The sequence below is a fragment of the Falco biarmicus genome, chromosome 4 (genome assembly GCF_023638135.1).
Source record: "Falco biarmicus isolate bFalBia1 chromosome 4, bFalBia1.pri, whole genome shotgun sequence".
NCBI classification, from domain to species: Eukaryota; Metazoa; Chordata; class Aves; order Falconiformes; family Falconidae; genus Falco; species Falco biarmicus.
In genome coordinates this window covers 19,377,313-19,404,109 of record NC_079291.1, presented here as the reverse complement: position 1 = coordinate 19,404,109, position 26,797 = coordinate 19,377,313, and the positions used below count along the sequence as shown (strand labels likewise).

The following is a 26,797-nucleotide window of genomic DNA, read 5'->3' as shown; positions in this document are numbered from 1 at the left end:
CAAGTATTTTAAAGAATGATGATGAAGTGAGAGTCAGAATTGTCACCTTTCTCAGGACCACAATGGTACTAGTATTCTGTGTGTGCAAGAAACATTCTGGGGACACTGGCGGGATTTAATAACTGTGTATCTCTCTGAACGAACTGTTCTGAAGGAAAAGCTGTTCTTAGAAGGGAGGCCAGTACTGCACTGTAATGTGGGAATTGGAAGTGGGGGTGAAGGTAGTTCACCGATACTGCCGAAGTGTGGGGTTTATAGAAGTACCATTTACTGTAGGACATAGCAAGAAGAGCTTGTAAGATAGTATCACAAAGCTTATGCTGCACAAAAAGAGAAGAAAAAAAGAAAAAAAAAGGAAAACCTTTGAGCAAGTTTGTCTTATGAAAAGCAAGTGCTATTTATATATATAAATATACTGTGGCAGTGACTATCATTTTGCAGGCATTGGGTTAGGACTTTGAAACATTATGCAAATGCACTGGTGGTGTATAAACAACCGTACACCCACTGGACTGTGCTTCATGTGTTCTTGATGCCAGTGAAAACAAAGCAGCCTCCAACTGATTCAGGGGAAAAGTCATGGCTGCAAGAAGCCAGGACCTGCTTTACAGAGCTACTGCTCTGCTTCTAATAACTGAAGTTAGGAAAGTCCCTTGGATTTAACCCTAAATTTGTTATTATCTGGGATGGGACATGAATAGGCTGAAGAAGCCTGTTAGTGGTTTTTAATAGGTTTTCTGGCCACAGACAGTTTCCAGCATAGCATGTCTTATTGCCATTTTTCATAGAAACAGTTCTTTTGAGAAAAGAAATAAATGATCATGCGGGTCACAGCAAAACATCCATAGTCACTGGAGACCTCTGGTGTAACAGCTAAATTAGTCACAAATAGCTGAACTCTCTCCTGCAGTGGCATGCCAGAATCGTTTCCTTGCCAATGTCTTTGCTTCCCTTCTGCTGTCCCCCAGAAGCTGCTGCACTTTATTCCCAAGGTGGAGGAGAGCTCTGCCCCTTCCTGCAGTGTGGGGCTGCCCTCCTGGCCCCTTCCTGCTTACACGGTTATCTTGGCTCCGTTTCACCATTTTTCACCATTGCCCTGGGCAACTTCTGGGACTTTTGTTCAAAATGCTGTCATCCAAAGTGGACTGAAAATCAATGGAAAGAATCCAACTGATTTGTATGACCTTTGACGCAGTCCTTGCCTACATCCTGCTTTTAAATCCACCTCTTCCACCAGGTGTGTGTCTTCTAACCTCCAGCATTATAGAATGGCATTGTGCTATAGTGAGGGCTGTACAGCCCTACATCCCTACCCCTGTTTTCCATAGCAGTGTTCGTAGAGATGACTTGGCATGTTTGAGTGTGCCCTGTGCAGCAACTGGCAGGGGAAGCATAGCCTGTAGAAGGATGTCTAGTTTATAGAAAACACCAAGACGTGTGGAGGGTACATGCAGTTGTACCGTGAGTGCAGCATTTCTGTTAAGTAGCTCTCTGTTAATAAAAAGCTGGTTTTAACTTCAGGAGTCTGAACCCTTTGGATACTGCTACCCAGCATGGACTATATAAGGTGCATTGGCAGTAATCAGTTTAATGTGAGCTGCAGCAAAGAAGAGAGTTTGATTAGTAAGTGTGTGAAATGGCAGCAAGTAATGGAGGTGATGTGAAAGGATTCAGACTAGAGGAAAAGCTGGATTTGAGATGCTGGCCAATAATCTGCATGCTGAAAGCAAGAACTAACCCGCTATGAGCATTAGGCATCGCTGGTAAAATTGAGAAAATGAAGATAACTTTCTAGATGCTCTTTTGCTGGGAAAAATATTCTGAGAAGTGATGCTCTGCTGCTGGGAACAGTGCCTGGGAGAATTAAGCAGCCCACAGGGGTGTTTGAGGTGTAGCATGAATCCAGGCATCTCTGAGCTATGGAAAGATACTGTTGATTTTTTTAACTCACTATCAGCTAGCAGAAGAAGGAGTAGGCACTTATATTAGAGTTGAAAGCTTTGCCTTTCTGCATGTAACTTTAGAGATGTTAAGGAGTACCTAACGAAAGACAAAATAATTTGTGGGACACATTATGTCTGCTTGCAGGAGAGATTTATTGAGAGAAACAGGTCTATCCCTGGAAAAGCCTGAGTTCTTGAGGAGTCCAGGAGAAGGATTAATAAGATAAAAGTTTCCAAAGCAGAATAAGTATGTAGGCTCCAGCTGAAAGCATCCAGCACTCAGGGTAGTTACAGGCCAGTCTGGAACACAGGTATCTTGAATCTGCATAGGTACTGGGAAAAAAAAACAAAACAGGAAAGTGAGGAAGAAAAATGCCTCATCTCATGGGAATGGTGCAATGGGTATGGGACACAGATCTGTTTTATGTCCCATTGCCCCTGCTAACCTAGGAATAGAGATATTGTTCCAGGAGCAGCAGAAGTAATGAAGTTCTGTTTCTATGGATGTGTGGCCCTTGCTCCTTTATCTGCCCTAACTGCAATAATCTGAGTTTTCCTGCAGTGCACATGACACAAGCACCAAGCAAAAGGCAGGAGGTGTGGGAGATGTTGCCTGGACCAGCTGCTGCCTGACACTGCGATGCTTTCCGGTGTCCTTTCTGGGAAAGAAACTGGGCCCTGCTGTCTGCAGCAGTCTGGTTTTGACAAAACTTGCAGGAACTTCATGTCCTTGAGATCTCAATGCTATTTCGATTTTTGCTATTTTATGTCTATATACCTTTTTCAGAGGAGTCCCTCGATCATCTGTGGCTGAGGCTGATGAGGGATTCACAAGCCACAGGTGTGCCCAGTTTGTGCCTGCATAAGCCTTCTTTCCTTAGGAAATCAGCCTGAAAGGGAAAAATCACACCGTGATTAAACCTTTCATGGCTTCCAGGTGAAGAGGGGCTATTTACAACATCACTTTCAACAGAGCCAAGAGCTCACTGCATAAGCCCTGGAGCCCAGAGGGTTTCTGGCTGTTCAGCTGCTCGACTCTGTAGCTAGGCTGGTGGGTCAGCAAGCGATTTGATTTCAGCCGGATTGTGAGGCCAGATGCAATATAATCCCAGCAATCCTTCTGCAAAGCGCTATTAGACAGGAGAAATATGACCAAGTGCTGGTTGCGCTGAGTCCCCTGGCTGAGAGCAGAGCACCACCTGACCTTCCCCAAGGAGCCCTGCTGCAGTTCCAGCAACTGTGAAATTTTAGGAGCAGTGTCTCTGCCTGTGCATACTTAAAGCAAGCTACTGTGCAACCTAACATTTCATTTTCCAGAATGTTCCCTGTCACCCAAGGCCAAAAAATACACTGGTTCTCCACCTCCTCTTACAGGAGAGTTGGTGCAAATTGTGTTTCAAAACTTGAAAGAACCAGGACCAGCAGCTCCCCAGCAGTCCAGTTTCAAAGTGGAGAGCTATACCCCAGCACAGTGTACTTCACTCTCTAGGAGGATGCTGTGATATTTCAGCAAATGCAGCACACCACTTCCTTCTGGAAAAGAGAAAAATTCTTTCCTTCATCTAAGCAATTCCAGGAAATGTGGCTCTTGAGAAGAGGAATAGATGGCAAGACTGGATTGGCTTGGCACTTAAGACGAGTCACTTTGTACACATGGTATTTGGTTGATGGAAAGCATGACAGTATTTAGAAGCTTCATCCTACCATAAATTACTAACTAATGGATAATTTAGTTAATTCCTCTGCAGCTGGATACAACCACATACGGATTAACTTCCAAAAGAATGAGGTTCCTGGTTTTAGGTCAAGATGTTCTAACTGTGACACTTTGTAACCATGCTTGCAACTTGCTAGGAGCTTGGGGACATTAATTTACATTAATTATTACATTAACAATAAGTTACATTAATCAAGCTTTCTTATTAATACAGCTTGTTTATGACATAAAGAGTACACCTAACTACTTGTATCATAAGGATGCACATGGAGGAAGAGGTGTAGAGTCAAACTTTTACCTGCTAGAAACTGGTGGAGTTTTTAAGCCTCCTCTCGGCTGTATCAAGGAATGCTTTTGTAGCAGACTTGAGAGAAATCAATGGGAAACGATAGTTTAAGAATTGTGCCTTTGCTTTGCCCAGAGTTTTGCTCTAGAAATTTATTCATAAGAGTCTTTCATCTTATCATATGTAATCTATATACATTTTGGGTAATTTTTATAACATTTAAGACAGTAATTTGTATCCACACCGATCTGCATGATCTGGTATTAAAATGAAGGTGAGCTCTTTAGAGTATTTGCTGCCCATGTGGTTCTTAGGACACCACTTTAGACTGTCACTAGGACCGCTTTCTAAAGCCTTCCTATATCAGTGATATCTCAGCAAATAGGATTTGAGATCTAGATCGGCATTTAAAAATCTAACACACACGAGGCAGTATAAATACCTGCAGTTTTGAAATGAAGCTCAAGACTTCCCTATTCTGAATTTTATCCAATACTTTCCAAAGAGGCATTTTAAAATCCTAGTCTAGACAACAGATCACGGTGCAGGGATGTGGGAAGCTCTGGCTTGTCCGTCTGTCTGTTTGCTGAACTGATTGATGTGCTCTTTGCTTTTATGCTGAGAACTGTTTTACTACTTTGTGCATTTCCTAAAAACCTTCTCCGTCCCATGACCCTTTCAGGGAACTCTCACTGTATATGACACCACTGTTTCGGGGACCCTCAAATACTGTGTAAGGGTGAGGTTACTTCCAGAGGCTGTCTGCCACGCACTGTATCTGCATTCTTACATGAATCAGAGTGTCTTTCATTTGATTTGGGAGGGAACACCTATTTTATTTCCAGATTAAACCCACACTCTAAATACAGTGTCCTCTCATTTTTGTCCCTGAAGTCTACTTCCATGATACATGAGGGATTGTACAATTGATTGTAAACTCAAGGTATGGGTTTACAAGTGTGTGATTTCAGGAGCATTTTGAAGATGTTTGCATAGCACATGTTTCTGACCTCTTTTGTGTATTTAGCACATGTCTGGGAGTTTGTGGAAGTCTTTACTATCACACAGTAGTTAATATATTAGGCAGAATTCCTGTTGACCAACAACTGTATGCAAGCCCATACACTACCCAGTTTACGCAGGAAGCCTTACACACATCAGCGAATGTGGTGGAGTGAAATAGGAGTCCTAGTATGCTTTAATCTTTTTTTTTTTCCAGACTGATAATATTCATCATTACATGGATCTCGAATGATATGTCTCTCTCTTTATCAGCAGATTTCTATTCATTGCCTTTATGCCATAGCTGTCACAAAAATTATAATGTCTCTTAATATGTCCATGGTGTCTGTAGTCACCTCCACTTGCACTAGAGCAGCTGAAGACAAACAGTCATAGAGTTTTGTTGTTTATTTGGCTTCTTTTGCACTGGCATGGGGCAGACTTGCTCAGTAGTGACCCTGTTGAACTTCCAAAGGTATTTGTCATGCTGGTGGTGTAAAATCTTTATTCATAGCTGGAGACATCCTTGAACATCTGTCTTAGTTCTTACAGCAACCCCTGCTGAGGTGACAGTATGTGTCTGACCTTGCTCTAAATATCTGGAATATGTATCCTGCAGTTGAGAGAAATGAAATTTTGATATTTCTTTATGGTTTGGTTTTGTTTTGTTTTGTTTTGTTCTTTCCTCTATAAGGATAGCCTCACTGGCGACAAATAAAACCTTTCACACTTCTTCTAGAATGAAAGTTAAAAGTAAATGCCTACAATCCACTGTGGGCTGAATCCTAATGCCAGAACTTAGACAAAATATTCTGCAAAATCAATGGAAATTTTACTTCTGTTGGAGGATTAGCAGAGTCTTTCAAGCACAAGGTGAACATAAGGCAAAACTAGGGAGGAATCTTTTTCAGATGATTTATAGTTTCACTAAAGCACAGAGATAAATCCTGAAAGTAATATGGAAAATGAGATGCCCACAAGAAACATGGTTCTTGATAATACTGAAGTTAACCTTTAGCATTAAATAACATACACATAAAATATTATTAAGTTTAGATATGCTCATTGTCAGTAGCAAACAAATTGGGAGTATGGAAACCTCTGTTCTGAGATTTCCTAAGTGCTTTCAAAATCTGCTTATGGCAAGGACAGCTCTGTTGTTGATGGTCACTGTTCTCACCCTAATGGTAGATGAAGCTCAAGGCTCTTGAAGATGAGTTGCAGCAGGCTGCCAGCCTTTGGAGAGTTTTTGGACAGACAGTTTTTTCTGCAGACATTTTTCCCTCCGTCTGCCCTAGCACACAGGCTGCATACGTGCTGTGCACCAGGCATGTGGGTAGCCTGCCCAGAAACTGCGCTCTGTCCCTCATCCAGTGTCTCCAGTGAAGTCAGCCACAGCCTGGATGGGCGCGTCTCTCAACTCTGCCAAGTTTCTTGTGTCCTTATTGAACAGTGAAGTATCATAGTCAAGGTAGGAGCTTAGCAGAAGTGGATGGGCGGGTAGCTAGACCAGCTCGATGCTTTAATTTTAGGGGAGACTCATTATCTGTCTTTCTCAAAGATGGACCTTTCATGGGAGAGTTAGAGAGTGCTATTTCTCTTTTCCATCTCTTGAGGAAGCTGCTGAGATGAGACAACACCTCAGCCCATAACACCCTCTGAGCCGATGCCGGGGAGCCTCTTGCTCTGTTTTGCAGCTACAAAGTGGTGGCAGAAGTTTCAGCGGTTTTGTTTGTCTCTGAGGTGAAAAGTGAATCTTTTCATTGTAGGCTGTAGCTTTCTTACAAATCTGTTACCTCCAGAGGACTGTGGACTGCAGCAGCATCCCCTGATTAAGGCTTCACGTTAGCTATTGCTCAAGGATTTATTTGCTTAGCTCTTGAATAGCATTTCTCACAGGAAGCAGATGTCATTTGTACTTTATTGGTCTGTGCTGGCTTCCAGTTCAGGTTTGATTTTACTGGAAGGTGCTGCTTTGGACCTGGAATATTCTGGCTGCCTGGGAGATGTTATGCTTAACAGGGAAATGTGAGCTAAAAGCTGTAGATGTAATTGGGAGGTGGAGGAGGCAAGGTGTTTACTGTGCAGTTCCCACCCTGGCTTAGGCCATCCAGAGCCAATCTTTTTGCTCTCCAGAGTTATTTTTTCCCTTGATTTTTTTGTTGAACTTTTGTTGCACTGTTTTTTCTACACAGCTCTATTCCATGCAATTTAAAGCACTGGCAGCACTAGTTAATACTGCTTTGAAAGCTGGTATTCTGAATGCGTTGTGTGGTTTGAATTGCAATGACTGAGGCTTTTAAGAAAACAGGAATATTGTGTAGGTTTTGATATTTCCTTATAGTGCCCAATAAGCTCTCTGTCTAAGCTCTGTGGGGCAAGTGGAATTACTCTTATTTAAATGCTGCAGGTTGATTTGTTTCAGACTGTCTTTGAACTTGCACCCTAGCATGATATTCAAGCCTGGAAGCACCTATCTGGGACAGCAGCAAGTTAGATAATAGTTTGGTGTTAAAAAGCACTGCTACAGCTGGAAGCAGGAGTAGCAGTAGGCTAAAGAGAGAGATGCAACTATACTAGTTTGTTTTGTGCAGAGGAGAGGCCAATAGAAGAGGTAAAAAAGAAGGTATAAACAAAAGGCTGAAATGAAGAAATATTTTACATTATCCATGGCATTTTGTATTTTAAAAAATATCTGTACAACAGGCTGCAAAGGCAACGTCTCAATAACGTGCTAATCCTGAGCTTTGATTTAATCTGTCAGAGAACCCAGACTCCAGAGCAGTTCCACAGAGGCATAGGATATGTGAGTCTTAAATACAGAAGCAAGGTTGCAAGAAAGGACTGGTGGTTTATCTTCCACGGTTGTAACCCTGATCCTGTCACCAGGTTGTCTGAGGTCTCCATGCCCTACTTTCCCATTTGTTGAATTGTCACCGAAGTTTGAACTTTGTCTTCTCTTAGCCTTTTTCCCTGGGCTGAATGACGGCACTGCTTCAGAGAGCCCTCTTTGGTATTTTCTCTTTCATTCTGCACCTGTGTCTCCTCTCACAGAGCTATTCCCTGAGCATCATAAGGAACATCAGTGAAGAATTCATTTAGTTTTGTCAAGTTGCTGGTCTGACCCTTAATTTAGAGCAGTCATTTCAGCCTACAATAAACTCTGTGTTCCTGCATGCTGCAGTGAAAGAATTACGAGCAGTCCTTAGCCATGTGCATTCAGGATGCTTTGGTAGCCCCACGGGACAGGTACACTTCAGTGCCTGAAAACTCATTGTAGAATGGGGGTACAGTCAGTATGTTGTTTTCTGTATAATAGTGTTATGCAGGTCTGCCTGTGTGTAAAAGCTTTTACATGATTCACTGAGGCCATTAGGAGTGGAATGGCATACCATCATTTTAGGCACAGAGCTCTTCAAAATGAACGGCTTTTTCCATCTTTCCCCAGGGAGCCCTGAGAGGCATCCAGCGTGTAGGTGGGAGGAGACTGTTCATAAGTCTTCCATCACGGCATCCAGGAACACAAAGCTTATTGTTGGGATGAGCCTGCAGCTCTGAGTGATAAACAAGGCAGGCAGTTGGATGAAAAGGGCTGACTTCCCTTGTTGAGACAAAGGCAGACTGATTTTTAAAGTTTAACAACCTGGACCTCTCATAAGCATATGCATCACATGTTGGCAGAGGGTCCAGAGCTTAACACAGTATTCTATAAGCACAGTGAAGTAATCAGGCAACAGAGCAGAATGAGAACAAAGATCACTTGCCTGATTTAATCTTAGACGTACATATATTGTGCTTTCCTCTTTGCTGTGCTCTTTGCCTCTCTCTTTCTGATATTTATTGATACACTAGGATATATCCTGTCCAGGTTGCTTATTTTTTCTGTTTTCCCCCCACATTCATTCTCAAAATTTCATATGCCCTCTTGGTTTTCAGTCTTCTGAAGAAAGCAGACCTTCCGGGTTTACATAGTTGGACTCTAAGGCTAACAAGAATGTGCTTTCTTAAGTGATTTTGGCTTATTTGGTTTCTGAGGTCACGAGCATAGTGGAAGAACACCTGCTCTCATCTTGCTTCAGCACTTAATCCCTGTCCCAGACAAGCCTAGAAGGGCATGGCACAGGAGGTGAAGAATAATGTAAAAAATTGCTCAATAACTTGTTTGAACATCCGGAAGGGTTCATGGATAATGATTTTATTCTCCCTGGTTTTCTCATATCCACCAAGAAATATTGTTTCTTCAGCTATTACATTCATTGCTTGAAGGAATTAAAAAATATGAATAATCCAAGGTCTCTGCAAGCAATATAGAAAGTGTTGAAGGACAGTTGTACACATTCCTTTTATGCCTGATGCAAGCAGAAATTTCTGTTGGCAAATACTGCTTTGGCTAAGGCTTTTCAAGTCTTGTTACCCGTCTGTGTGGGTGTGTGCATGTCTACTTGACATTTTGCTTTGTTTTTTTTTCTAACTGAGCCTATTTTCCTTCAGGGTGGAAGGACACAGTGCATCCAAGAAGTCTGCCCCATTCTTTCATGTCCCCAGCACCTCAGTCACATTCCTGCTGGACAGTGTTGCCCCAAATGCTTAGGTGAGTGGGTTTTTTTCCTGGGAATTTTGTAATTAATATGGTATGTTTCTGTGTAGCATCTCTTATACCAGTATTTTACAATACTGGTAAATTCTGGGAGGTGGAAGAGACAGTATTGCTCAGTGGAGTTTATAATCTACAGGTTTTAACAGGTACTCGGTGTCAGTGTGCAGGGTTGTGATGGGTGGTACTAAGCAAGCACCTGCAGAGAAGCATTTGAACAGAGACTTGCTGGCTGGCTTAGAGAGACAAATATAGAGATGTTTCCCACCTTCACTGCATATTTTACAAAGAATGTTGAGGTGGGAGGAAATATTTTGCTGGAGTTTGCCACAAGAAAAAGGCCTCACCAGCTCATATTTTTATTCAAGTGTGCATTTGCATTCTTGTTTTTGAGGAAATGCAGGTCAGAGGAAACTTCTGGACTGAAACTGCATTCTTAGATGCTGTTTACAGAGAGGCCAGGGACCCAGGAGTCTGCTTCATGGTTGCCTTCTTAAGGTGGAATCACAGTTTCAGCCAGGAATATTTTCAATTACGTCTTTCCAACACATTTTAAAGGATTAAGTCACTGACCTCTAAGAAGGGCAAGTTCTTCCAAGCCATGCCAAGGAAGGCAGTGACTTATGACCTTATTTCGCTCTTCCCAAGTCCACAGATCCCACAGGTTAACATTCCTCAGCATGTATCCCTCTCATCCTACCAAGTACCTTAGTTTTAATTTGGTCTATGAAGTTGTAACTCACTCTGGAAAATTTTCAGAGCTGATAGCTCCCAGTTTTTCAAGAGAAACATTTTGTCCTTTTAACTATATCTTTACTAATACCCAAATCCTATTTCCAGAGCCAGGTTAGGGGAACAGAGAGGTCTAGCTTTGGAAACAGCAAGCCATAGAGAGTTCCAGCTTCTCATAATACTTCAACATTTTTAACTGCTTGAAACAAACCTGAATTTATTTAGTTAGTTAGTTATTTTGTAATTGAGGCATGCTATAGATAAATATCTGCCTGGAACATTTAACCACATCACCAGAGAGTAATACAGGAGAGGAATTAAATGGAGAGGAGAACAATCCAAACATCAAGCTTCTATTTTGGCTGAAGGCATTTTTCCTTTCCTTCTGTAAACTACGCTTGTCCTCTCTACTCTGTGCTTTCCCAACTGGGCCTTCACCTCCTTGATCTGGGCATTCAAAACCCAGCTTTAATTTTTCACTGCTTCATGGGGATTTTTCTACAGATTCTTTTTTTCCTCTTGGAAATGTCTGTAAATGCATTTACTATATAATAATGATTTCTATTTTATGTGGTCTTTGCTCTGAAGTATGTCATGTATCTGTGAATAGATAATGTCTCTTCACAGGGAAGTGTTGAAAGTTTTGGAGTGGAGGTAGAGCCAAGGGAGGTGTAGAACACTGCATGGCAATTGGGAAAGAGAAACACTTTCAGGGATGCTGAGGCATGGTTTTTAAAGTATCATATGGAGGACCTCCCTGCAATTGAATTCCTGATGCTCAGCATATATAGCTCAGAAGAATGATGTGGACTCTACTGGGACTTGAGTTATTAGTTTAGCTAGTGTTTGTGAGCCAGAAAAGCTGACCATTAAGCCAATATCTTTACCACCACGTCTTTTAAAGTGGTAGCTCCTTTCTCAGTGTTTTTTTTACCAGCTATTTGAACCGGGTTGGCCACCTGGAATTGTGCTGGGTGGTTTGCAAGGCATGGCAAGAGGCTGTAAGACAGAACTGGGCTTTTGTTCACTTGTTGATGTAAGTTATGCAATTGAAGTCCTGGCCCCACATATAGCAATAGAAGTGTTATTACAGGCAGGACTACAGCTAGGCTTTGCCCATAAGTGATGCACGTATGTAGACCAGTTCCTTTTAGGGCTACTGAGCATCCTCAACTGATTTCATATGTCAGTCCTGCAAGACAAATTAAACCTTTTCAGAAAGATGCACATAAAAGGAAGGCTGGTTGTGCAAGCACAGATTAGTCCAAGGTAGTTAATTTGCAAGAGAGAGATGTTCAAATTGTCTTTAACTGAACAATAGCAATTATTTCTTAACTTCTGTTTAATAGTTAATTTAACATTAATTTGTAAAAACTCAATGCTAATCCAATGGATTTTGTTGTGTGCATATCCTTTTTTTTTGCTTGTATCTCAAAGTAAAATGGAACCATTATCTTTTAAGCTGTTCTACAGCTACTTACAGTGGCCATTCCCTACCTTGGAATTGATGCCTATTTAACATCAGACCTCAGAAATTATAAGCTGGGAGACTGGCAGCCACTCATAAAATAACTTATTAGCTGGCTGCCACCAAGAGTAAACAAGGGAGGGTATTCAAAACCAGGAAGATAAATACAGTGTTTTTATGAAGAGCTCATGTTCATGTGTCATAACGGTCACTTGTGTAAAATAACCTGCTGGGAAAGAAGCTGAGGAATAACAAAAGCTTGCAGAACTGCCAAGTGTGTTGCAGCTTGGATTTGAAAGTGCTTGCAGGATTGCAGGACTTCAGGAAGGATTTGATATTGGTGCTGCCTTCCCTGTGTAGTGTTCTAAACCTTGCCTCACTCCCATGAAACCCAAATATTTTATGGGTTATGGAAACTAAATATCTTGTGTTGCCCTCAATCTGCTCATAAACAATGCAAATGCATGTATTTCTTGCAGCCTTGTGTGAAAACAGTACACCAAGCTATCTTAAAGAGACCAGACAACACCTGTGGCTTTTTTGCATCAGTGTCACTGATTTGCTTTAGTTTGGCTGCTGTGAACCCCTGAGGTAGATACACTAAAACCAGTTAAGGCTGCTTTATTTGATAAGTTATTGCATTAAGTTAAAGGCTGTTTAAACTAGTCTAAGTGTACCTACCCTAAGAGTTTGCAGTGCTTAGCTTTTATGCCTTTAGCTGCACTGTGCACTTTATGGTGAGAAGGAGAAGTAAGATTTTTGCAATATAAGCATGCCATAAATCATATTTATTTTCCCTCCCACGGTAGAATTTGTACAGATGAATGTGTGCTAGAAGAACAGTCAACTGTTAAAAGTACCTATTTTTTTCACACCAAAATGGAAATACATAGCAAATGACACATTGCACATTAATTTGGTCTGGTGACAATAAGCCCTACTATTCTTGTTGACGATATGGCATCTTTTCAACCACATTCTGTTTCTATTACTGTTTATTTATATTCAGGACAGAGGAAAGTGTTTGACCTCCCATTTGGAAGCTGCCTCTTTCACAGCAATGTGTACGATAACGGATCCTCATTTATTTATGACAATTGCACAATGTGTACATGTAAGGTAAGTCCATAATTGCTTTGGTATTGTGTGCTGCTGGTTCTCTGGCTTAGCAGTAGTTTGTAGGCTGTGGAACTGTAAGCCCCAATACTGTTCTTCTTTGGCATCTTGTGTGGTCCTTGAGAATCTGATCTGAAGAGCACTTGCACTAGGAAAGTTTAAAAAGTTACTGACTGCCGCAGCTGAGACATGGCACCTGACTGTGTGATGCAAAATGAAGTTACTCAGATTGCATGATCCTCCTTAAGTTTGCATTACGGTGCAAGATTTTCTAAATGGTGAATTACCACGTCTCTGCTGAAAGGCAGTGATTTCTTTCACTGTGACCACTTGCACTTTTGCATCTAGGCAGAAAAATTAGCGTCACCAAATCAGTCAGATTTTGCAGGCCAACAGAAGTAAGAGCTGGGCTTTAGCCTCACAAACCATGGAAGATTCCATAAATCTGGTAAATAATTTTTATTTTCTCTGAGCTGACCTGTTCACAGCAGCTGGGCCATAGCTTGGGCGGATGCAGTAACTGAGCAAGCAGAAATGTTATGGTAGGGACACACAAGAACACAGACATCTTGGTGACGATTTAATGATTTCCTTTTGTCCTTTTGCCTAGGATTCAACAGTGCTGTGTAAGAAGAGGTGCTTACTTCCCGGTGAATGCAATAAAAAAAAAGACCACTGCTGCAAGGAGTGTGTCTCCTATATCTTTCCTGAGGAAGTGAAAGTGTGCAAGTTTGGCAATAAGATCTTCCAGGTAAAGTGTCAGGTGGCTCAAGAATAGATGCCATTGTAACAGCTGAAACAACACGAGTTTACTGTAAATTAGTATTGTGGCTTTTTTAGCAGAATCCTCACCAACCTGGTTGATGATGGAACAACTCAGAGCCAAAGTTTTTCAAAATTTGCCATCTGCTGGGGTTTTTTTTGTGAGTTAGTGTAAATTCTGTTGATACACAGCAGTTAAAGATAAGTTGCTCCTTCATGTGACATGTTTTCTCCTTCTCTGCTTGCAGAGATTCAAGCTGCTGTTTCATGACAAGTAATGCATTTTTAGTAAGAGGTAGTAATGCTCTGCTTTCCCAAACAAACACTGAAATTCATGGAGAAGATATTCTGAGTAGTACATAGGCTTTATCTGCTGATCCAGAGTCTCTTCCACAGCTGAGCCAAGAGGAGCTTTGTGGAGTTCATCTTGGCTGCAAGTTACACATCTTGATTTACTACATTTCATGTCTCTGCTAAGGACAGCACCCCTGACATCTTATATGTAATAACTGTTATCTCCTGCACTCTCACCCAATGTTTTCAAATCACAAGGGATTCCCTGCAGAACACTTCTGCTATTGCTGAGACCCTGTTTGTTTTTCCAAGTGGTGCGGCTTTTTTCACACTGGGTCAGAAAAAGATTCTGTCACCTCCTGGGCCATCTGTGAATTAAGAGACCCTTGAATCAGATCAAATGTTAAATCCTTTGCAAATACTTGGTTTGCTCAGCCAGAATTGCTTTCCATTTATTCCATCTTTTGTGTACATAGCCAAAGTGTTTATTCTGGAAATTACATGTGAACGTACTGTATGCTGAGACTATACTCCATCTGATTGGCACTTTCACACTGGTGCTATTGTGCTTCAGGAACAAATGCCTGCTTCTTAGGCACCCAACTAAAATATTCTGCTTCTTGTGAAGATTTTATTATATTACTAAGTATTATATGGAGTGAGAAAAAGTAACGAGACAGTACACCCATTTCTGGCCTTGTGTGCAAAAAGGCAAATCCAGCATCGCTCTGTCGAAGTTAATGGTCTAACACAGGTAGGACGGGCACAGCGAATGTGTTTTTGTACTCCTGCGCAAAAACAGCTGTGAGACGAAAAAATCAAGGTAGCTGCATGCAGTCAGCTGGGATATATTCTGTTACCGTAGCAGTCATTAGAGGCCCACAAGAACATGTGCTCCATCAGGAACACCAGGCAATTGTAACATGGCCTGGAAACAAAAGGCAGGGGAGAGACACGGCCTTCGACCAAGCATGCTGTGCTGAATAAGTTAGGCTCCTTGGTATTTCAGATTTAGTCTGTTTTTCTCCCTGGTCAGAACGTCATGTTGAGGTGGGCACATAATTGTTCACAGCTGTCTGGTTGGACTGCCTGTTCCTGTCAGGTCTATCCTCACCCTTCTTTCATAGCAGCCCTCTAAACAGAAAACATGCACGTTTTGGCTCTAAGCGGGCTAGCACAAGACTGTAAGTGGGTGAGACAGAATGTTTTAGGAACCACACTTGGCAAACGCAACACTGTAAAAAGGATCCAGGGCAGTTCCACAAGCAATCCTTCCCAAGTAAGTGGGGACAAGACTATGAGGCATATTTTGCTCTGCACCTAATACTTTAAGAGCAATATGTAGACTGTCTTACCTGCTTTGCATTGGAGAAGTTCCACACTGTCTTCTAAACATTTTCAGATGTTTAGCATATCAAGTATCTATGAAAATGCTGTAAGTAATCTAAATTAGAATTCATTTTTCAGCCATTCCTGTCCTAAGTCAAAATGATGCTGCATCTGGGAATAAATTCACTATATGCTGACATCTTAATCAAATACTTTCACGTGCAACAACTTAAAGACGTCACTCAACCCAATGAAGCAGGTTTTTCTAATTATGTGAGCTTAAATGAAAATTCGTGGTAGGTGTGATCACATCTCAGACACATACTGGAGAGAAAACAATGCAAATAACCAGGACACTGCAAATATGCAAATATGATTTGGTTAGCCTTGGAAAAATTAATTTCTGACCTAGAGGACCAAAGGGAAGAAAACCTGGCTGAATTTGATCTTTGTCTTTAATCTGACTGGCCATGGACAGACACCTCAAAATAATTTAGACTAAACAATGACACAGTGCCAACAGGGAAAGTCATCCTTTCTTGTGCAATGATACATTGCTGAAATAGCTTCCTGTTGCCACCCCAGCTGATACTATATCATGTTCCCTCTTGCAGGATGGAGAGATGTGGTCCTCTGTGAACTGCACCATCTGTGCTTGTGTGAAAGGCAAGACAGAGTGTCGCAAGAAACAGTGCATTCCAGTCAGCAGCTGTCCTCAAGTGAGTTTTTTAAAAGAACAGAGCTTTCTTCTCTTTTTTTCTCCACCATTATCTTTTTCAGTGTTTCTTGGAAGTGTGGGCATGGCACTGGGAAATGCAGACTGGAAAGCAGGGATCCTCTGGCATATTAATTTAAGCTGATGTTCCCCAAGTATGCTACTGCTACCTTGAATACAGGCTTCCCACCGCTTACCTTGCTCTGAAGGCTCTGTGCTTCTTTTCTCCTCCTCCCTTTCACTTTCTTTGTGCTGAGTATCTGCACTGGAACATCTCTTTCACATATTTAATAGCTTTATAGAGTGGTGAGATGACTATGTTAATATTTTGAGAGCATGTATATTGTCGAGGCAAGCCACAGGAAGTTGTTGTACTTGCATTTCTCAGTGCATATGAACCTTAATACTTGGTTGAAAATGTAAATTAGACAAAGCAATGCAAATTGATTTCAATCAAGCGATGCCACTTTCTCTAAGGTTGCAGCCTGAGTATTTTGTATTTGAAAATCTGAAAAGAACCCAAGGAGTGGTGTAATTGTAACTTTACCTAATTGCTTCAAAAATCAGCATGACTTGAAACCTCAAGCTAAAGTCAGCCTTGGTTTCTTGGATTTCTGTAACTGACAAATTATTTTGTTTTAATTGCTTAAGCTTTCAGAAGAGGGAGCTCTAAATAGCACACCATGTAGGGGCAGATCTTTGAACAGAACTGCGTAAGAGAAAGCCAAGTCGTTAGCATTACACCTCAGTGTTTCCTTCGCCATCCTGGAAGCCAGTGGGGAAAACATGAGTCACAGACACCTAGGTTTTAAATGACAAACTCTAGTTTGTAAAATTTTATACGTGTAAACTTCTGACAGCCAGAAGCAGTGGTAGAATAGAGAGTCTGTACCTTGGTGTTCCCTGTTATGCTGTGACGGTGGGCTGCTAGAGCGATGCTTGCATCCTCAGAAGAGGGGACATCCTTCTCCTGTCACCGTGGCACTCACTGCAGAGGGCAGTTCTCCTGTTAATGGGCCTCACATGAGATGTTGCATACCTCTAACCAAGTGTGAACTAATAGAGCTGCTCTGGGAACCTGATGTGGCTTGTGGCAGTCAGGTTTGCTCCATTCAGGCCATTCACAGTATAAGCAGGAGGTGGAAGCTTAGACTCCTAAGATGTCTCCAAATTATTTGTTAGCTGAGAACCTGGCACACCTTGCATCTCATTTATATTTTCCCTGTGCTGATGCGTTTCAGAACTTTAAGATGCTTCCGAGACTAAATAACTAATATGACTTAATATAGATCTTAAGTGAAATACACCACTTCAGCAGTACACATATATATAAATTTGAGCATTGAAATGATCAGTTGAAGTGGTTTCTGAAATTAAAATAGTAGTGGGCAAAAATTCACCATCCACAGTCCTGTGGCAGCATAACCGAAAGACGAATGCAGTCAGTGCTGCTATGCAATCTGCTCCAAGGTTAATGTGAAGTCCTAAATAGCCCTGGATGTCTGGGTTGCGTCCTCAGACAAGGTCCAGTTCCTCAGGGGTGAAAAGACCAGTTTTGTTACCCTGCATCACCATTACCTCCAGTATCTAACCAGTCACCCTGCTCCCCTCCATAAAACGGAGTTGACAGCCAGCTGCATGCAAACCCACCCTCCTCCACAGGTACACATTATATTCTGCTCTTTCTAAAGCTAAATTGGAAGGACAAACAGGCGAAAGAATTTATTCTTTGAGATTTATTTTCCTATTCCACGTGGGTATCAAGTAATTTTAAAGCAAAATGTGTATGCTAATGGATTTAAATCTTCTAATTTTCATCTGTGCTCTGCTCTCTTTGATAAAGTATCCTGTCACAAAACTATAAACATTAATTAAGCAAACCACATTATTCAAGATAAAGATATACTAGTGATTCTGATACTGAAAGTCTGGATATCATGCATAGAGTTATGCTGCTGTCTCTGCAGACTGTAGGGATGTGAACTCCATTTCTTTTCTCTCTTCACAATATTTCTGGCAGTAAGCGATCTCTACTGACTGCTGAAGACTGCTGTGGAATAAAATGCTTTTCAGTGTCCCTCAGGGTGTCGAGGCAGATAAAGTTATCTTATTAAAGCTGTGTTACGATACACACAACTGAGTGTGAGAGGATTGAAGATTCACAAGGAACTTACAATATTATTCCTTGACTTAAATGCTTTACCATGCAGTCTTAATACTCTTTGCATGGCGTTGTGTGTGCGGTTTTTTGCTTTGGGTTTTTTTTTTTTTTTAATGGAATATTATTTAATTGATCAATATAGATTTTGGTCAATTATTTCTTGATAGGTTGGGTTTCAAAGCAGTAATTCTGCAGAAATTTCCAATACCATGCAACCATTTGTATTATTCAATGTGCTGGCAGCAGGCTGACGTATTTTCTAAGACTGTTTCTGCCATTTCTTTCATTTTCTTCATAGGGCTAGGCACATTTTTCTGTTTCTTTTATTCTTTTCTTTTTGGAGCAGTTAACCCTGAATCAGTAACTACAGGAAGTGTCTTTCTTAGCTTCTTTTCATCTGCAGTGGAGGCAATACATCTCGCTTCTGTCAAATTTATAGTAAAATCGGTCCTCCTTGGGCTTCTAGTGAGCCTTGTGGCTTGTGGTTTCTGTTTCTTACTTTCTGACCACTGACTCCACGTATATATCCCCTCTCTCAGTTACCTGAAGTTTCAGCCTGCAAGGTGTGGTACACACTGGCCCCCATCCAGCAAAGCTATTAAGCATGTGTCCAGTCCTGCTGAAGGTAGTAGGCCCTCCATGTGTGCTTAAACTTAAACACATGCTTAAATACTTTATAGAAAGGGAGTAATCTCAACACATGGCAAGACTGAGTTTCAGAGACCCTTTAGACCTTTTCTTACCTAATTTGTAATTCACTTGCCCTAGCTAGCCCTGCTCCAGCCTCTTTCTTGCCTTGTGCCATCTCCTTTCCAATTACCCTTCCTTATCATTTTCCACCTCACCTCCTCTCCTTATGCCTTTGCATTCCCCACTAACAATGCAAGCCTGTGGTAGTGGTCAGTGGTCATGGACATGTCTCTTTTTGTACTGATAAGAGGAGACCCTGGTGAATTTTACAGCATACAGCCTTCTCTGAGTTCCAGGGCTGTGCAACATTTAATAGAATTAAATTCACGGCATGTGAAGACATTTGCAGAGTTCGATTTTGTGGGTAAATTTTGAACCCGTGAACTTCAAGTGAGTTGAAAATTTATTCAGAACACGTTCTCCCATCTCTAGCACAGACTGCATTTAATGTTATACACATCTGTTATTATTACAAACAAAAAGTTGCTGTTTTTACTCTAGTGCCAAATGAGGAACAAAAAAACAACAGCTGTTGCTATTGCACAACCAAACAACCCCTTCCCCCCCACAATTAGTCTTGCCTTAAAAAAATAGAAAATAAAAACCTCAGACATAAAATTGAAAACCTCATAAAAAAGAAGAAAAATCCCCCAAAATAAATAGACTCAAATGTGGTCTGCTTATAAATATTCATAGGGAAAAATGGGATCACATCACTTAGCCCACTCCTAAGGGAACCCTGAATGCTAACGAACTCTTGCAGCACATGTTAGCAATAATGGGTTTCCTTATTCTACAAGACAAAAACAGGATCTCAGGCCAACATGGTGGCTCAAGTAACCAGCCTCAGCAGGCTGCTTTGGAGATTCCAATTTCACTTGAATTCTTGCCACTTCCAGCTCGGCTGATGATTTCAACTCTTACTGAAACGGAGAGGTAAGGCTGTGCAGTGTAGTGTGTGGCATTCAGCTGCACGTCTTCTGTTCATACAAATATGTGTTGCCAAGCTCCCTATTTCTGTGCAGTTTTAACGGTTCCTCCTTTAAAGGATTTTGTCCTAGCAGGTGCTTGGTACGTCTCCCTGTTGCAGCCTGGTCCTCAGGTGTTCTATTTGCTCTGGGGCCTGGTGGTCACACAAATATCTAAGCACTGCCCACACTGCCACAGAAACCGATCCAGCCCTTTTCTCATGTCCAGATGTGCCTCGGGTCTGTCCACATGCAGTTGTACATTCAAAGACAAGCTTACAGTGAACTTCGGTGCCTTGTGGGTGATGAGCCCAAGGACACTCATCACCAGGCTCTCATTCATGCCGTCTGGGTACATCAGGCACAAGCAGGACAGAGTGCGCTCTGCTCCAGTCTGCCAGCAGATACTTGCAGCTCATTTCTCCCCATGCACATTGTCAGAGCTTGGCAGTGCTGTAGGCAGAAAGCAAAGCACACAGCAATAGGCTTGCTGCCTGTGCTCACTTCCCCACTCTCTGCATAGACCTGCCGCCTATTTCTTGTCTGTTTTCATGAGCTTTTCTGCACCGTCGTGTGGGCAGAATAGCACAGCTCCATTTGCTCACTCTTGCTGGCTGCTCCTTGCTCACCTGCTTGGTGGGGAACCGAAGCAGTGGTCCCACAAAGGGGACTTCCTCTGTGTTCAGCTACTGTTAGAGCAAACAGTCAGTGCTGGAGAGGAGCACAGCTCCATATGCCTCTTCCTACCCTGTATGGGAATGCAGGTGAGCTCCAACAGTACCACAAGTTCTGTTATAATCCGTGCCAGTTGTGTTTGGAAAAACACATTGTTCAGTCTGAAATTTTGCAGGCTTATCCTCTAGCTTGATGGTTAGCTTTAGGGAATTTAAGTAAAATCAAATAGAGCGCCTTTTAATTTGATGATGACTAAAAAGGAGCATGAATGTACATACACAGAGGTATGCCTCCTGCTTCTGGCCAGCCTTGTACAAGACACAACCATTAATAAAGTTGATGTGGGCCAAATGATAGATAAAGACTCAAACCTTTTGACCATATTACTATGAGAAGACCAAATTGTTTGCTTTTAGATGTTGCACATCCTTGGATGCATGCCCGTTTACTTCACTGGGGAGACTGGTCTGTGCTTGGTAATATGATTTGGTGAGAGGTACCACAAGATCTAACTGTGAAAGAAATCTGGTCAAACTAGATCTCTACCCATGCCTCCTTTCCTTCTTCCTTTTTGTAGGAAAAGTGAATGATTTGGGGCGAATTGTGGGAGTGTGTGTGGAGCAGATTGCCTCTGTGTGGCCACTAAAAGGGTGTACATAGGAAATGTATGTATTTTGGGAGGTGCACAAGAAGGTAGTGATCTTGTTAACTCAATGACTAGTCTGCTTTCGATATCCGTGAATACATGAGTCCAAAACAGTCTCACACTCTCTCTAAAGAGAGAAGTGGTAACAGAGAACCCTTTTAGTATTTCATTTCTTATACGACTGCCAGGAAGCTCTTTGAATAGTTCTGTCTGTTTTTAGCACCTGATATTTGAAGCTGTAACCAGGGCATTGAGTTCAAACACAACCTGAACTATTTTCAAAAGCTTATCCAGCCTTACAACATGACACAGTCATTGCTTCAAAACCTTTTTCATTAAATCAGCCTGTCTTTCTCCCAATTAGGGTAAAATCCTGAACAGAAAAGGATGCTGTCCTATTTGCACTGAAAGTAAGTTCTTTCTTCACATTCTTTAAATTCTTTTTTATTCTTTCAGAGAAAACAAATATAGTAGAAGTATGTTTGCTTTTTCTGCCTTCTTTTTAGAGGTGGCTAAAGGGCAGGTGATTATTGCTGGCCACAGATTTTGCCTCCTATAAATCTGTAAATTTAGAATCAAATGCCTGAGTACTTTGTTTTCATTTTATTTTATTTTTTCCAAATGACACTATTTTTGTCAAATCTGAGGTGCTGCTTTTTGAAGGATATAGTTGGCCTGTGAAATTTATAGGTAATAAAATAAGCAAATGAATAGAGTTGTAACTTTTAGGACTGGGTACCTTTTATACCTGCCCAGCCCAGCTATGTGTAGATATAATCCCACATCTTTGCAGATGAATTGTGAGAGTTAAAAAAGGGTGTCAGAAATCTGAGATACAGTCTGGGGCAGCAGTGGAAAGTACAATAGAAAGGTGTCTTTCTGTCTGTGTGATGTTTAGCTCAACCATCACCTTTTTATCCCTTTACTCTTCACTTTAGGAATGATCAACTTTATGATATCACTTGTGTTCTCTCCTAATCGGCAAAGCACTTAAATACTTATCTTTAAACTTGTCCTATTTAAATCAACAGGGAGACCTGTCTTCACTGAAGTTGACAGGACACAATTACTTATTTCCTTCATGACATGTTTAAGTATTTTACCAAATAGGGACAGACTGCTAAAATGGGGGTTTATGATTTATAGGAAGGCTTCTGAAAGAAGGAACAGGTTTTTAGGAGAGTGTTTCCTATTCTTTTGTTTAAAATCAAATTGGTTTTGCTGATCAGCCCAGTTCTGGGTACTCTTGGCTTTCACAGATTCCATATGCTAAATACCTGTTTTTCCACTCTGCAGCTCAAGTATTTTGAAACATGTAACTTGTGACAAAATAAATCTAGTTTGCAAGTCTTCAGTATCAAAATGAAATTAAATACAAGTGGCAGCCTCAGAAACACTTGAAATAATACTGAGCAGAGGGAGAAATGAAAGAGGATTCAACTGACCAGCAGTTGATTTCACGTTAGCTCAGCTTCAAGGGAGAATAAATTTGCATAGACCCCTGCTCGCACATGACATGTCATTAGTGTCACAAATTTATCAATCTCTGTCTTGCTTCTGTTCTTATATTTCAGTCTCATTTAACCATTCTCACGTGTTCTTTTGTAACATGAGAGGGTGAGGAACATAATGGGGCCAGCCGTTCCCTCAAAGCACTGGAGACTCTCTACTGTATGGGGTCAGAAAGAAGACAGTACAGTGACTCCTTCAGAAATGCTGCCAGAGAATGATGACTTGTAAAAATTGTTTCATGGGACAAAGAGGCAAAACCCAGATTTCTTCAAAGTAAAAATAACTCGCCTAGGAACCAGGTTACCTAAAATGACAGAACTTCTTGATGATATAAGAAGGGAATGGTCATGACTACAAGACATGAAATTAAGGGCCGCTTATTGTTACTTGTCCTCCTGCCATGCAGACCTACGAAAAGCATGGCTCCATCTTCCCAATAACCTCCTTCTAGGTACTGGCAGACAGCTCTTAGGTCTCCCTGAAGCCTTCAGAATAAAAACCCCTTATTCCCTTAGCCTCTTCTTATGGGTCCTGTCTGCACTGCCCTGGCTGTATGTGAGGCTGGGAGGCTCATGGCATCGTCCTGCAGTGGCACGCTTTTCTGCTGCACATGAAAGAGAAGCGTCCTTTTTTTGGAGAGGTGTCTCGCTGTGGACCCATTTAGTATTTGGAGAGCTGATGCTGAGCTGACTCTAAGCTCTTATGATTAAAAGACTGTTCATAGCTTTTATCAGGTAATGTCATCAGAAAGCTTAAATACCCACTGTCATACAGCAGTGGTGGCTCTCACTAGCTGTTCTAACATTAACGTTTTAACAGTTGCCATTTGCAAGGAACTAATTCCACCTTTCTGCCAGAAGTGCTGTAAATCTCATCATGACGTAAGACAGGCAAAAGGCAAAAGGATTTCAGTGATGATCACTATCTCAGATAGTTATTAGAAACCCTGCTAATTCAGCCAATTTCTGATGAGATAAGATGTACATTTACATCCCTTTCCCTCACCCACCCACTCATGTTGAACCTCTCTCCACATATTAACACACCAAACGTTTCTGGCGGTACAGCAGATATTAATTTTCCAAAGTAAAAACAACATAGGAGGTACAAGAACATACTGTACACAGGAGAGCTTTGAGTGCCGTTTAAATGCAGCCAATTTCTATGAAATGGGTCAAAAACAGTCATGTTGTTAAAGGATACACTTTAAACTGGAAAAAAAATATCAAAGGATTATTTTCAAAGTAGTTTGTTACAGAGAGAAAAAGTACCTCGTCTCCTAAAGGGTTGGAGAGTCTCTTTTGTCTACTGTTGCTGAAGTTAACTATGGTTAGTTTTGGCATGTTGCTGCTTAAGCTCCATGGCTGGCGTACAGTTATCACTAATTAAACACAGTGGTCATACCAGTGGAAAATTCAACAGTTTAGTTTATGCTGCTGTAAAAATGTAATGAAATGTACTCTTTTGGGCTTGATCTAGAAAAATCACCACTGACGTCAATTCCATAAATTAGTAATCCTATGTTAGACCACGGTCATTTTCATATGAAAAAAAGAAAACACTAAACCTGAGTTCAAATAACATTAACAGGCTGCCCTAAACCCCAGACAAAGATGGGAATTTGCAGTGGAGGTTAAATCTTTGTTCTTGGCGAAAAAAAAGAGTTGATAGGCCTTGCTGAAATTGCAGCATGCAGTACGAAAGCTTCCTACTGCAGCTGTGTAGATGTATTTCAGTCATGATCAATAATCCTAACACAGTCTTACCCAAGTCATTGTGAGGCTTTATGGATGAAGTTTTTTCAAAGTGGACTGCAATCATCTAGGTCTAGCAGTAGGCATGATTAATTTCGCAGTAAAGGCCTCTTTTGGGGCAGAAAATTTTGTTCATCGCAAATCATTCTGCAGCTTTTTTAGTTGACCAAATGACCAATGGAGCTAAACCAAATTCAAGGGCATATGGACGCAGCCTTAGGTGTAAAAGGTTGGTACTTTTACCTGGTCCTGCATTCTTTTTATGTGTTTTTAGAGAAATACTGTAAAAAGTGCTGACTCTCCAAAGAAAAGAAAAGAAAAAAAAAAAAAAAAGAAGAAGAAAAAAGGTGGGGTTATGCATTGTAGGTACCGGTGAGAGCAAAGAGTGGGACTGAAGGACCACATAGGACCCTGCTGGTCCTGTTTTTTGTGTTATTTCCTTGCCATGGAGAAAAACATCAACAAAAAGGCTGCAATTGTTTATTCATAATGGAATGCTGTTCATTATTTACCTCCTCAGACTTTTCAGCTGTGATGGTCTACTGTATAAATATGTATTTGGACAAATTGGAATAGCTTCTTTGTTTATGAAATAGACCATAAAGACTCCTGTGGACTTTTTGACACCACACCTTGTAACATGTATTATATCAAGCTGCACTATGCAGCAGTTATGAGGAAAGTACTCTATGGCTATGCATTTTTAACAGAAAAACTAATGAAATTCTATTATGCGTGTTCTGTAGCTAGTTTTCAAAAGTTAATAATGTGTTCTGTTTGATTTAGGGCTTAATTCAGCATATGGGCTAATTGCATTCAAAGTTTCAGTTTATTTTGAAAAAGCTGAGATCTTTTTGAATTATAGATGTACAACCAGAACACCCTTAACTGGTAAACTTGTATTTTTTCCTCCCTCTCTTTACTTAGAAAGTGTCCAAACCAATTTTAGTTATAATTTAAAGTATATTTTTCTTGGCCACTCTTAACTACCTACAAGCCCAGAAGAGTGTGACCAGACATCTGGACATCTTGGACTTCAATTGACTGCTCTGATCTCCTGAAAAAATAAAACAAGCTATTCCATGAGCACCAGAGCTAACACAGCCTGGTTTCCTATGGATTTGTGTCCCATTTCCTTTATATCCCAACAAATAATAAACCCAGCTAGAGACAATATATCCTCTGGCTGCTCTGGAGCTACAAGTGTGCTAACTGCCCAGCCAATATGCTCTGCTCTCTGGCTGGTCGGGATGTGTGTGCTGATGGTCTGTCTGGCCGCCACCAAGCAGTGTATCTATCTCGCCTTTCTAGGAAGGGTAGATACTGTCGAGGGGGTGTGTGTTGGGCGGGAGGAGGCATTGGGTGGAAGGCAGAAAGATACTCTGTGGCAAGCACTTATTTCAACAATTTGTTCGTACCTTTACTCAGCATACTACTGACTAGAAATGAGTTGTCTTTCAGACTGTTATGCTTCTGTATTAGGCAAAACAGGTCGTGATTTCATAAACTTTTCTTTCCTTATAACAGTATGTTAAAAATCTGGGAATCCTAAAATATTCTTTTCCTTGCTGTTGCTTTTTCAGCTTTCTTTGTACAGATAAAAGTGTTTTCAGAAATGGTATTCCTTGCCCAAAGTTACCTTCCTTGTTACCTTTTCTAATGAAAGTCATTATTTTATTTGAATTAGGCACATGATTTGTAAATGCAAGGAAAACATGCCAAGAGTTCTATAGTATTCACTTTAGCACCTAAATACTATTATTATTAGTTTGCAAGTAAGCTGTAGAGCCTTAGGTGGGAGCTGAGCAAACTGCATGAATCATACATGTAGTTTAAGATTGTTAAATGTAAAAGCGTCCGTATTTAAAAGTCCATATTTAGTTGCTTAAAAAACAAATGTGAAAACTGCTGAGCTCCCAAAAGCTTTTATGAAAGCCAGAAGTTTTGAATACTGATTTGGGAGCCTAAATGAAGGATTTCCAAAAGAGGTTTAGAGGTGTTTGCAGCCAGCTCCCAATAATGTCTAATCAGAGGTGAGTGCCTAAGGTGCTTTGAAAATCACAGTCTCCTGAACATAGCTCTGAAAAATCTATGATTTTCAGGGACAGAGAGGGAATGGGTATATTTGCCTTGATGTGTATGTGTAGATGAGTAAAAGATAGCAAAGAACATGAATGCCAGATTCAAAACAAGCAAGAGGCAGTGGTCTTCATGTGTTTTGCCCAAGGATGTTGTGGATGTTAAAAACATTTTTGGGTTCAAGGGGAGACTGGGCAAATTCACAGAAAAGAAGTCTGTCAAAGGTTAATCAATGAAGAGATACCACGTCTAGCTCAGAAAGTCCCTAAAATGAAAATAGCTCAATCCTGACAGAGTCTTAGAAGGAGGTATTGTATATAATTGCCCTTTTCTAACTCTACCCTAGACAGCTGG

The 26,797-nt window shown here is 41.0% G+C and overlaps 1 protein-coding gene across 2 annotated transcripts in view; it reads left to right on the top strand.

Moving 5' to 3' along the window:
- BMPER (BMP binding endothelial regulator) overlaps window positions 1-26,797 on the top strand; it is a 145,234-nt gene that overhangs the window by 64,754 nt on the left and 53,683 nt on the right. Inside the window, exons 7-11 of one of the 2 annotated variants that reach the window (XM_056338525.1) lie at window positions 9,440-9,539; window positions 12,752-12,861; window positions 13,469-13,609; window positions 15,858-15,962; window positions 21,463-21,508. In XM_056338525.1, coding sequence (XP_056194500.1) covers window positions 9,440-9,539; window positions 12,752-12,861; window positions 13,469-13,609; window positions 15,858-15,962; window positions 21,463-21,508 — 502 coding nt within the window. The remainder of the gene's footprint in view (window positions 1-9,439; window positions 9,540-12,751; window positions 12,862-13,468; window positions 13,610-15,857; window positions 15,963-21,462; window positions 21,509-26,797) is intronic. The other variant, XM_056338526.1, reaches the window with a different exon arrangement.